At 39.3% G+C, this 14,158-nt stretch overlaps 1 protein-coding gene across 2 annotated transcripts in view; it reads left to right on the top strand.

Annotated features, from left to right (window-relative positions):
- Window positions 1–14,158, top strand: part of SLC24A2 (solute carrier family 24 member 2) — a 306,778-nt gene that overhangs the window by 275,944 nt on the left and 16,676 nt on the right. For both annotated transcript variants that reach the window (XM_010338722.3, XM_010338723.3), the window contains one exon: window positions 9,721–9,810. In XM_010338722.3, the coding sequence (XP_010337024.1) occupies window positions 9,721–9,810 (90 nt within the window). The remainder of the gene's footprint in view (window positions 1–9,720; window positions 9,811–14,158) is intronic.

The raw sequence follows: 14,158 nt of genomic DNA, 5'->3' as shown, positions 1-14,158 counted from the left end.
GAAAATACTCTTCAGGATATTATCCAGGAAAACTTTCCCAACCTAGCAAGGCAGGCCAATATTCAAATCCAGGAAATACAGAGAACACCACAAAGATATTCCTCAAGAAGAGCAACCCCAAGGCACATAATCTTCAGATTCACCAGGGTTGAAATGAAAGAGAAAATGCTAAGGGCAGCCAGAGAGAAAGGCCAGGTTACCCACAAAGGGAAGCCCATTAGACTCACAGCAGATCTCTCAGCAGAAACCCCACAAGCCAGAAGAGACTAGGGGCCATTATTCAACATCCTTAAAGAAAAGAACTTTCAACCCAGGATCTCCTATCCAGCCAAATTAAGCTTCATAAGTGAAGGAAAAATAAAATCCTTTGTGAACAAGCAAGTACTCATAGATTTCATCACCACCAAAGCTGCTCTACAAGAACTCCTGAAAGAGGCTCTACACATATAAAGGAACAACCAGTACCAGCCACTCCAAAAACACACCAAATGGTAAAAGAGCATCAACACAATCAAGAATCTGCATCAACTAACCAACGAAACAGCCAGGTAGCATCAAACTGACAGTATCAAATTCACACATAACAATACTATCCCTAAATGTCAATGGACTAAATGCCCCAATCAAAAGACACAGACTGGCAAATTGGATAAAAAGCCAAAACCCATCAGTGTGCTGTATCCAGGAAACCCATCTCACATGCAAGGATACACAAAGGCTTAAAATAAAGGGATGGAGGAAGATCTACCAAGCAAATGGAGAGCAAAAAAAAGCAGGAGTTGCAATTCTCATCTCTGATAAAATAGACTTTAAAGCAACAAAGGTCAAAAGAGACAAAGAAGGACATTACATAATGGTAAAGGGATCACTGCAACAAGAAGAGCTAATGATCCTAAATATATACGCACCCAATACAGGAGCACCCAGATACATAAGGCAAGTTCTTAATGACGTACAAAGAGACTTAGACTCCCACACAATAATAGTGGGAGACTTTAACACCCCATTGTCAACATTAGACAGATCAACCAGACAGAAAATCAACAAGGATATCCAGGACCTGAACTCAGACCTGGAACAAGCAAACCTAATAGACATTTACAGAACTCTCCACCCCAAATCCACAGAATATACATTCTTCTCAGCACCACATCACACCTACTCTAAAATTGACCACAGAATTGGCAATATATCACTCCTCAGCAAATGCAAAAGAACGGAAATCATAACAAACAGTCTCTCAGACCACAGTTCTAACTACAATCCAGTTAGAACTCAGAATGCAGAAACTAACTCAGAACCGCACAGCTTCATGGAAACTGAACAACTTGCTCTTGAATGTTGACTGGATAAACAATGAAATGAAGGCAGAAATAAAGATTTTCTTCAAAACCAACGAGAACGAAGACACAACATACCAGAATCTCTGGGACACATTTAAAGCAGTCTCTAGAGGAAAATATATAGCAATGAGTGCCCACATGAGAAGAAAGGAGAGATCTAAAATTGACACCCTATCATCAAAATTGAAAGAGCTAGAGGAGCAAGATCAAAAAAACTCAAAACCTAACAGAAGACAGGAAATAACTAAGATCAGGGCAGAACTGAAGGAAATAGAGACACAAAAAACTCTTCAAAAAATCAATAAATCCAGGAGCTGGTTTTTTGAAAAGATCAAAAAAATAGACAGACTACTAGCCAGATTAATAAAAAAGAAAAGAGAGAATAACCAAATTGATGCAATAAAAAACAATAAAGGGGATATCACCACAGATTCCACAGAAATCCAAACCATCATCAGAGATTATTACAAACAACTCTATGCACATAAACTAGTAAACCTGGAAGAAATGGATAAATTCCTGGACACCTGCATCCTCCCAAGCCTAAACCCGGAAGAAGCCGAAACCCTGAATAGACCAGTAACAAGGTCTGAAGTCGAGGCAGCAATAAAGAGCTTACCACCCAAAAAAAGGCCAGGTCCAGATGGGTTCACAGCCAAATTCTACCAGACATACAAAGAGGAGCTGGTACCATTCCTTCTGAAACTATTCCAGACAATCCAAAAAGAGGGAATCCTTCCCAAATCATTTTATGAGACAAACATCATCCTGATACCACAACCCGGCAGAGACTCAACAAGAAAAGAAAATTTCAGGCCAATATCCATGATAAATATAGATGCAAAAATCTTCAATAAAATACTGGCAAACCGATTGCAACAGCATATCAAAAAGCTCATCCACCATGATCAAGTAGGATTCATCCCGGTAATGCAAGGCTGGTTCAACATATGCAAGTCCATAAACATAATTCACCACATAAACAGAACCAAAGACAAAAGCCACATGATTATCTCAATTGATGCAGAGAAGGCCTTTGACAAAATTCCACAGCCCTTTATGCTAAAAACCCTCAATAAACTAGGTATTGATGGAACGTATCTCAAAACAATAAAACCAATAGCCAATATCATACTGAATGGGCAAAAACTGGAAGCATTCCCTTTGAAATCTGGCACTAGACAAGGATGCCCTCTCTCACCACTCCTATTCAATATAGTACTGGAATTTCTAGCCAGGGCTATCTGGCAAGAAAAAGAAAGGGTATTCAAATTGGAAAGGAGGAAATCAAATTGTCTCTATTTGCAGATGACATGATTGTATATCTAGAAGATCCCATCATCTCAGCCCAAAATCTCCTGAAACTGATAAACAACTTCAGCAAAGTCTCAGGATATAAAATCAATGTGCAAAAATCACAAGTATTCCTATACACCAGTAACAGACTTAAAGAGAGCCAAATCAAGAATGAACTGCCATTCACAATTGCTACAAAGAGAATAAAATACCTAGGAATACAACTAACAAGGAATGTAAAGGACCTCTTCAAGGAGAACTACAAGCCACTGCTCAACGAAATAAGAGAGGACACAAACAGATGGAGAAACATTCCATGTTCATGGTTAGGAAGAATCAACATCGTGAAAATGGCCATACTGCCCAAAGTAATTTACAGATTCAACGCTATTCCCATCAAGCTACCAATGACCTTCTTCACAGAACTGGAAAAAGACACCTTAAACTTCATATGGAACCAAAAGAGAGCCCGCATAGCCAAGTCAATTCTAAGCAAAATGAACAAAGCAGGAGGCATCACACTACCGGACTTCAAACTATACTACAAGGCTACAGTAATCAAAACAGCATGGTACTGGTACCAAAACAGAGATATAGACCAATGGAACAGAACAGAGGCCTTAGAGGAAATACAACATACCCACAACCATCTGATCTTCGACAAACCTGACAAAAACAAGCAATGGGGAAAGGATTCCCTGTTTAATAAATGGTGTTGGGAAAACTGGCTAGCCATGTGCAGAAAGCAGAAACAGGACCCCTTCCTGACACCTTACACCAAAATTAACTCCAGATGGATTAAAGACTTAAACATCAGACCTAACACCATAAAAACCCTAGAAGAAAATCTAGGCAAAACCATTCAGGACATAGGCGTAGGCAAGGACTTCATGACCAAAACACCAAAAGTAATGGCAACAAAAGCCAAAATAGACAAATGGGACCTAATCAAACTCCACAGCTTCTACACGGCAAAAGAAACAGTTATTAGAGTGAATCAGCAACCAACAGAATGTGAAAAAATTTTTGCCGTCTACCCATCTGACAAGGGGCTGATATCCAGAATTTACAAAGAACTAAAACAGATCTACAAGAAAAAAACAAACAAGCCCATTCAAAAATGGGCGAAGGATATGAACAGATACTTTACAAAAGAAGACATACAGGAGGCCAACAAACATATGAAAAAATGCTCATCATCACTGGTCATTAGAGAAATGCAAATCAAAACCACATTGAGATACCATCTCACACCAGTTAGAATGGCGATCATTAAAAAATCTGGAGACAACAGATGCTGGAGAGGATGTGGAGAAATAGGAACACTTTTACACTGTTGGTGGGAATGTAAATTAATTCAACCATTGTGGAAGACAGTGTGGCGATTCCTCAAGGACCTAAAAATAGAAATCCCATTTGACCCAGCAATCCCATTACTGGGTATATATCCAAAGGATTATAAATCATTCTACTATAAGGACACATGCACACGAATGTTCATTGCAGCACTGTTTACAATAGCAAAGACCTGGAACCAACCCAAATGCCCAACGATGATAGACTGGATAGGGAAAATGTGGCACATATACACCATGGAATATTACGCAGCCATCAAAAACGATGAGTTCACGTCCTTTGTAGGGACATGGATGAACCTGGAAACCATCATTCTCAGCAAACTGACACAAGAGCAGAAAATCAAACACCGCATATTTTCACTCACAGGCGGGTGTTGAACAATGAGAACACATGGACACAGGGAGGGGAGTACTACACACTGGGGTCCGTTGGGGGGAAATGGGGGAGGGATGGGGGGGTGGGGAGGTGGGAAGAGATAGCATGGGGAGAAATGACAGATACAGGTGAGGGGACGGAAGGCAGCAAACCACACTGTCATGTGTTACCTATGCAACAATCTTGCATGTTCTTCACATGTACCCCAAAACCTAAAATGCAATTTAAAAAAATGATAAAGGGAATATTACCACTGATCCCACAGAAATACAAACTACCATCAGAGAATACTATAAACACCTCTACATAAATAAACCAGAAAATCTAGAATAAATGGATAAATTCCTGGACACTTACGCCCTTCCAAGACTAAACCAGGAAGAAGTCACATTCCTGAGTAGACAATTAACAAGTTCTAAAATTGAGGCAGAAATTAATAGCCTACCAACCAAAAATAAGTTGAGAACCAGATGGTTTCACAGCTGAATTCTACCAGAGGTACAAAGACAAGCTGGGATCATTCCTTCTGGAATATTTCAAACAATAGAAAAAGAGGGACTCCTCCCTAACTAATTTTATGAGGCCAACATCAACCTGAGATCAAAACCTGGCAGAGACACAACAAAAAAATTTTAGGCCAGTATTCCTGATAAATATTGATGTGAAAATCCCCAGTAAAATACTGGCAAACCAAATCCAACAGCACATCAAAAAGCTTATCCATCACCATCAAGTCGGCTTTGTCCCTGGGATGCAAGGCTGATTCAACATTTGCAAATCAATGAATGTAATTCATCACATAAACAGAAACAAAGACAAAAAAACACGTGTGATTATCTCAATAGATGCAGAGAAAGCCTTCAACAAAATTCAACAGCTCTTCATGCTAAAAACTCTCAATAAACTAGGTATTGATAAAATGTATCTCAAAATAATAGCAGTTATTTATGACAAACCCATAGCCAATATTATACTGAATGGGCAAAAACTGGAAGCATTCCCTTTGAAAGCACAAGACAAGGATGCCCTCCCTCACCACTCCTATTCAACATAGTATTGGAAGCTCTGGCCAGGGCAATCAGGCAAGAGAAAGAAATAAAGGGTATTCAATTAGGAAAAGAAGAAGTCAAATTGTCTCCATTTGCAGATGACATGATTGAATATTTAGAAGACCCCATCATCTCAACCCAAAAACTCCTTAATCCAATAAGCAACTTCAGCAAAGTTTCAGGATACAAAACCAGTGTGTAAAAATCACGAGCATTCCTAATCACCAGTAACAGACAAACAGAGCCACATCATGAGAGCTCCCATTCACAATTGCTGCAAAGAGAGTAACATACCTAGGAGTACAATTTACAAGGCATGTGAAGGACCTCTTCAAGGAGAACTACAAATCACTGCTCAAGGAAATAAGAGAGGACACAAACAGATGGAAGAACATTCCATACTCATGCATAGGAAGAATCCATATCATGAAAATGGCCATACTGTCTAAAGTAATTCATAGATTCAGTGCTATACCCATCAAGCTACCATTGACTTTCTTCACAGAATTGGAAAAAAATTACTTTAAATTTCATATGGAACCAAAAAAGAGCCCACATAGCCAAGACAATCCTAAGCAAAAAGAACAAAGCTGGAGGCATCACGCTGCCTGACTTCAAACTGTGCTACAAGGCTACAATCAAAACAGCATGGTACTGATACCAAAACAGAGATATAGAACAATGGAACAGAACAGAGGCCTCAAAAATAATGCCACACATCTGTAACCATCTGGTCTTTGAGAAACCTGACAAAAACAAACAATGGGGAAAGGATTCCCTATTTAATAAATGGTGTTGGGAAAACTGCCTAGCCATGTGCAGAAAGATGAAACTGGGTCCCTTCCTTACACCTTATACAAAAATTGACTGAATATGGATTAAAGACTTAAATGTAAGACCTAAAACCATAAAAACCCTAGAAGAAAACCTAGGCAATACCATTCAGGACGTAGGCATGGGCGGAGACTTCATGACTAAAACACCAAAAGCAATGGCAACAAAAGCCAAAATAGACAAATGGGATCTAATTAAACTAAAGAGCTTCTGCACAGCCAAAGAAACTATCACCAGAGTGAACAGGCAGCCTACAGAATGGGAGAAAACTTTTGCAATCTGTTCATCCAGCAAAGGGCTAAAATCAAGATTCTACAAGGAACTTAAACAAATTTACAAGAAAAAACAACCCCATCAAAAAGTGGGTGAAGGATATGGACAGACACTTCTCTAAAGGAGACATTTACGCAGCCGAGAAACATATGGGAAAAAAAGCTCATCATTACTGGTCATTAGAGAAATGCAAATCAAAACCACAATGAGATACCACCTAACACCAGTTAGAATAGTGATCATTAAAAAGTCAGGAGACAACAGATGCTGGAGAGGATGTGGAGAAATAGGAACAGTTTTACACTGTTGGTGGGAGTGTAAATTAGTTCAACCATTGTGGAAGACAGTGTGGTGATTCCTTAAGGATCTAGAACCAGAAATACCATTTGACCCAGCAATCCTATACCTGGGTATATACCCAAAGGATTATAAATTATTCTACTGTAAAGACACATGCGCACGTAAATTTATGGCAGCACTGTTCACAATAGCAAAGACTTGGAACCAACCCAAATGCCCATCAATGATAGACTGGATAAAGAAAATGTGGCACATATACACCATGGAATACTATGCAGCCATAAAAAAAGATGAGTTCATGTCCTTTGCAGGGACATGGATAAAGCTGGAAACCATCATTCTCAGCAAACAGACACAAGAACAGAAAATCAAACACCACATGTTCTCGCTCACAGGCAGGTGTTGAACAATGAGAACTCATGGACACAGGGAGGGCAGCATCACACACTGGAGTCTATTGGGGGTGGGGGGCTAGGGAAGGGATAGCATTAGGAGATATACCTAATGTAGATGACAGGGTGATGGATACAGCAAACCATGGCACATGTATGCCTATACAACAAACCTGCATATTCTGTACATGTACCCCAGAACTTAAACTGTATTTTTTTTTTTTTTTTTTTTTTTAGGAAACTACTTTCAAAAGTGAAGATCTAATGGCTGGGTACAGTGGCTCACACCTATAATCCTAGCACTTTGGGAGACTGAAGTAGGCATATCTCGAAACCAGCTTGGCTAACATGGTGAAACCCTTGCTCTACTAAATATATATATATTTAAAAAAAAAGCCAAGCATAGTGGCAGGCATCTGTAATCCCAGCTACTTGGGATGCTGAGGCAGGAGAGTGGCTTGAACCCAGGAGGCAGAGGTTGCAGTGGGCCACGATCACACCACTGCACTCCACCCTGGGCAAAAGAGCGAAACCGTGTCTCAAAAAGAAAAAAAAAGAAAAAGAAAAAAAAGAGCCGGGCGCAGTGGCTCAAGCCTGTAATCCCAGCACTTTGGGAGGCCGAGGCGGGTGAATCACGAGGTCAAGGGATCGAGACCATCCTGGTCAACATGGTGAAACCCCGTCTCTACTAAAAATACAAAAAATTAGCTGGGCGTGGTGGCGCGTGCCTGTAATCCCAGCTACTCAGGAGGCTGAGGCAGGAGAATTGCCCGAACCCAGGAGGCGGAGGTTGCAGTGAGCCGAGATGGTGCCATTGCACTCCAGCCTGGGTAACAAGAGTGAAACTCCGTCTCAAAAAAAAAAAGAAAAGAAAAATGAAGTGAAGGTCTCCAATTCCACTTTGAAAAAAATGATTACTTTTTTCTTCCATTACCCATTACAGCACTTAGGTCACCAGGAGGGATCTGAGTCCTTGTCCACAGTATTTTTCTTCTAAGAAGGAAAGGGGGCAGAAAAAAGCATTTGAGGGTAAGGTGTTGGCTCGCTGTGGCCTGGTGCCGTCCCCAATTTAATCAAGCCTGCTTGGCCTTTCAGCCATCCCAGCTAACAAATGGCCCCACTAAACAGTAGTCATTTAAAGAAAGGAAGGGATGGTATGAAATTTAACAACCATGCAAATGATCATAAAGAATATATATTGAACTTAGTAAATAAAACCTAAGCCTAGTTTGGAGCAATAGAGACTGTGTTCCTTATTATTGATATTCAGAAGATTACCATATACGAGTTTATCTTTTCCTTTTAATGAAGCTCTCAAAAGCCATGACGGAAAATGTTCTATGTGGCTGCCCAAAGTCAACCTTTCAGACAATTGAGATTGCTTTCATCCAAGTCAACTCTAAAATTCATTTCTCTGGATAAAATTGGATGGCATTATCAAAGCAAAATGTGGGATTGTTTCTCCATGTAGAAAGCTTGGAAATAAAAAGTGTTTGGCAGTAATAGGTGAGAAGCTGTCTGACAGCATTGTGCTGTCTGAGTGTGTTTTTAAAGGACCCCAGTTTTTCAACAAAGGACATCAAAAGAACACCACTAGGATGCAAACCTGGATTTCTCTTTAGTGGGGCTGGGTAGGAAACACTGCATTTCAAATGTCTGATTTTTTTACCATTTCTAGGAAACTTTAAAAATGTTCACACTTTATACCTGAAATAGCATAAAGTCTACATCTAGAAGCAGAATCGAACATTATGTATTTTGGGGTGGTGAACAGGAAAGAAAACATTCTGAAGAGGAATGTCTGATCTGCCACCACAGTGGAAATCAGTACAATTGGGCATCTCTGCCTTTGTCTACTCTAGTCCATGTGTGGTTCTAGGGTCCTGGAGACTTGCCATCATCCAGAATCTATAAAAGCTGTGGTAGTGGCTTCTTCTATGTGGCTTTCTTGACAATTCGTGAAACTGTAAAATGAGTCCATCTATCTTTAAACCTGCTGATACTTCCCATTTCTTGTTCAATGGAATTAATCACATAGGTTTCCTGCCTTATGGATTGTTAGGATTCATGGTTTGCAAGCAGTAGAAACTGATTCTGACAAACTTTGGAGCAAAAGAAAGAAAAAGGAAGAGGGAGAATATGGTGTTAATATTGAAGGAAAGGTCAGAAAAAAAACAAAACAAAAAAAAAAAAAAACAGGCCTTAGAAAGGGCAAGAGTAGAGGGAATCTAAACGTCTAGCAGCAGGAGCTAACAGACATTCTCTTCAAGACTTCCATCTCAGGAACCAGCACTGCGATCATTCAGTTCTATCAATTTCACATTTCCAAGGGAGAATCTTACTGTCCCAGCTTGATCAGGAGTAGGGCCTTTTGATCACTAATCCTAAGACGCAGGAAACGCTAGAGAAATGGCTACAATGGTGGTTTTAGCTTTGGACTTCCAGATCCATCTCGATGAATAACACTGACATTCTCACCTCTTCTTGGTTGTCTTTCAGTCATCAAGGAAGTTTTTTCCCATCACATTCTTTGGCGCCATTAGCTGGATTGCAGTATTCTCTTACTTGATGGTCTGGTGGGCACACCAGGTAAGAATTTGATAGGGACATGCATCTGCCTGGTTTTTCTCCTGTCCTGATTGTCAAGTGCTTAATCATTGTGTTTGGTTTCCGAAACTGCCACAACAGTATTGGGTATGACAGAGACGAGTTGGCATTCTAGGACTAAAGGAATTTATACACTTAACTTTCCCTAGTCTCCTGGCTGGCCTTTCCCTGTAGCATGGAATTGAATCAGCATAGCCTCTGGACAGCCATGTGGAGGCAGACAAGTCGAACTGCTTCTTGCCTCTGCGTCCTGAAGCCAGGACAACCCAAGCCTGGGAGGAATGTCAACATTTTGCCTGGTACTTACTTCATCTTGAGCAGCCACTCACTCCATGTTCTAACCAGCCTTTCAAGACTGGGTCTTAGGAAAGCATCTGGAGACCAAATAGCCTTTTCCTTTGGCTTCACTTTATAAAAGTGATAATGTGTTTCATTTTTATTTTTAACCCAATACCAGTCATAATGCCTATCACAAGAATATACTCTCAGTAATTGCTATTGAAAAACATGACTGAAGAGTAAGATTCAAGGTTTCACATGTCACATAGTGGTAATCATTGATAACTGAGTGTGCACTACATATCCCGCAATTCATATCCCTTTGTCTTTATAATCTTGACAGTAACCCTTTATATACATTCAGAGCCTTTAAAGGAGGTACTGTTTTTATCCACAGTTTACAGGTAAAGAAGTTAAGCTTAAAGCTGGTAAGATTACCCAAGATCACATAGGTAGAACTGAGATTTTAACCTAGGACTCTGCAACTCCAAAAATCAGGCTTTTAGTCTCTGTTAAAAACTACATAAATTCCAAACTTCCCGCTTGTATCCTTTGTTTAATATAGTCCTAAAATTATTATACTTGTTAACATAAATAAAATATAGCAATTTTAAATCAGGAAATGTACGCTCAGAACATATGTGAATAGACTTTTCAACAAATGGTGCTAGAATAATTGGATTTCCATATGCCAAAATAAACAAACTTAGATCCTTACGTCATACTTTACACAAAATTTAACTGAAAGTGGATCACAGTTTTAAATTTAAGAGGTAAAGCTATTAAACTTTTAAAAGAGTGAAAAAAAAATCTGTATGACCATAAGCCAGGCAAAGAGTTCTTTGATGTAATACCAAAGCATGATCCATGAAAGCAAGACAATTGATTAATTAGATGTCATTAAAATTAAAACTTTTGCCCTTCGGGCTGGGCGCGGTGGCTCAAGCCTGTAATCCCAGCACTTTGGGAGGCCGAGGCGGGTGGATCACAAGGTCAAGAGATCGAGACCATCCTGGTCAACATAGTGAAACCCCGTCTCTACTACAAATACAAAACTTAGCTGGGCATGGTGGCGCATGCCTGTAATCCCAGCTCCTCAGAAGGCTGAGGCAGGAGAATTGCTTGAACCCAGGAGGCGGAGGTTGCGGTGAGCCGAGATCGCACCATTGCACTCCAGCCTGGGTAACAAGAGCGAAACTCCGTCTCAAAAAAAAAAAAAAACTTTTGCCCTTCAAGAAACACCATTTAAAAGGAATAGAAAAACTACAGACTGGAAGAAAATATTTGCAAATCACATATATCTGATAAAGCACTTGTATCCAGGATATAAGCTTAAAGCTCCGTAATAGGAAGGCAAGCATCTTCAAGTATCCTAAAGATCTGAACAGATATTTCACCAAAAAAGATATGCAGATGGCTAAAAAGCACAAGAAAATATGCTCAACGTCATTATTAATTAAAGAAGTGTAAATCAAAGCCATAACAAGATACCACTTTACACCCACTAGGATGGGTATAATGAAAAAGACAGAATCTAACAAGTGTTGATGAGGATGTATAGAAATTAGAATCCTTTCATACTGCTGATAAGAATGTAAAATAGTGCAGCCACTTTGAGAAATAGTTTGGCAGTTCCACAAAACATTATAGAGTCACCATATGATCCAGCAATTCCACTCCTAGGAATAGACTTAAGAGAAATGAAAACATACATCCTCACTTGTACACAAATTTCCAAAGTAGCATTATTCATAATTACCAAAAGATGAAAACAACCCAAATGTCCATCAACTGATGAATGGATAAGCAAAATGTGGTATATCCATAGGAAAGAATATTATTACACAGTAAAAATAAATGAAGTACTGATACAGACCACATGAATGATACTCTAAAATGTTATGCTAAGTGAAAAAAGCCAGTCACAAAAGGACACGTATCATATGATTTCATTTATATGAAAGGTACAGAATAGGCAAACCTATAGAGGCATGTAATAGGTTAGTGTTAATAGTTGCCTAGGATTGGGAAGGTTGGGGGGGAAATGGGGAGTGACTGCTAGTGGGTATGGGGTTTCTTTTGGGGATGATGAATAAGTTCAAAACCTAAATTATGATGAAGGCTGCACAACTCTGAATGCACTAAAAACCATTGAATTATATACATTAAAATGGCTGAGTTTTAAAGTATGTAAATTATATCTCAGTAAGCTTGTTTAAAACTAATTACAAGGTATCACTTCACAACCTTTTTTTTTATAGGCTGGCTATTAAAAAAAAAAAAAAGACACACACACACACAAAAAAAAACAGTAGCACGTGTTGATGAGGGTGTGGAGAAACATGGCTACATACATTTGTAAAAACTGGCAGGCTGGTTGCGGTAGCTCATGCCTGCAGTCCCAGCACTTTGGGAGGCTCAGGCAGGCAGATCCCTTGACCCCAGAAGTTCAGGATCGGACTGGGCAACATGGCAAAACCCTGTCTCTACAAAAATACAAAAAAATTAGCTAGCCATGGTGGCACAGGCCTGTAGTCCCAGCTACTCAGGAGCTTGAAGTGTGGAGGATCACTTGAGCCGGGAGGTGGAGGCTGCAATGGGAGCTGAGATCACACCACTGCATTACAGCATGGGTGACAGAGCGAGACCCTGTCTCAAATAGAAATAGAGAAAAAAAAATTGCATGCAGAACTGTACAATATTTTTTAAAGATGAATAAGTGTTATTATATGTAGAGCATACCTTGGTTTTTTAAAAAATGCATGTTACTAGCAAAATACACAGAAAATGTTGGCTGATATACTATCTTATTTCTACAATAATTTTGTGTTGTATCAGTTATTCTACTGACATTTAACTTCAGATTACTCTTCCTGGATATTTCCAAAAACCATTAGTTCCCTGAGCAAGTTCTCTGTTCCCTGGAGTCATTAATTTCTACATTCATTGACAGACATTCACTACCAACACCTGGCAGAAATCACAGCGGAAGGTGGGCTGCTTCTCAACCTCCAGATGTCCAGGCTGAAAGGATTGTTTACCATTTATAACATATAATAGCTTTTCTTAATGATATTTTATTTCCTCATTTACTAATAAAGAAAAAATGGTGTTTTTCTAACTTGCTGGGATATGCTATTTTCCAGCTATTTCTTTTCAGCCATCCTAGAAAACATCATCTTGGAAAAAAAAAGATTCCATCTTTTTATTTTCTTTTTAATGATTACCTTAATTACAGTCTTGTTTTCTTTTCATTCTTTCAATGAAAAGGAATATAAAGTCAGGTACAGTGGCTCATGCCTGTAATCCCAGCACTTTGGGAGGCCAAGGCAGATGGTTCAGAGGTCAAGAGACCGCGACCATCCTGGTCAACATGGTGAAACCCCATCTCTAACAAAAATACAAAAATTATCTGGGTGTGGTGCCACGTGCCTGTAGTCCCAGCTGCTTAGGAGGCTGAGGCAGGAGAATCTCTTGAACCCAGGGGGCGGAGGTTGCAGTGAGTCAGGATTGCATCACTACACTCCAGCCTGGTGAGAGAGCGAGACTCCATCTCAAAAAAAAAAAGAAAAGGAATACAAATTCTATGCCTGAAACAGTAATTTTAAAAAGCCAAGATGAATTAAAGGTATAAACAGAAGCCTTACTTTTCAATGATGGAAGAGAACTTTCTCTTTTCTTTCTCCTGTAGAAATGCTTTTTTGTCTTTCAAAACACCAAGACAGCTGAACAAAATAGCAGATTCTGTTCCAAGAAGTCTAGCTCTAATTCTGTTGTTTGTATTTCTGAACTATAAAATCCATTAGCAGTTATACAATTTAGTGTTTAATTCTTTTATCAATGCCTGTATCAATCATAAATGCTATTTGATAAATTATTTGGCTACTGTTTGGCAAAAATACATGCCCTTCACCTACAACACGTTAACTCAATTTGCCCTTAGCTTTTTTTCTTTTCTCGTCCTTTAGTTTTCGGGGTTTGTTGTTGTATATTGTTTTTGTACTTTAATGAATTTAATAGGTGATGCAAATCTGTGGTTAAAGTTAATCCT

This window comes from Saimiri boliviensis, chromosome 2 (assembly GCF_048565385.1).
Source record: "Saimiri boliviensis isolate mSaiBol1 chromosome 2, mSaiBol1.pri, whole genome shotgun sequence".
Classification (NCBI taxonomy): domain Eukaryota; kingdom Metazoa; phylum Chordata; class Mammalia; order Primates; family Cebidae; genus Saimiri; species Saimiri boliviensis.
Note: the sequence above shows the minus strand (reverse complement) of the source record. Positions and strands in the feature narration are given on the sequence as shown.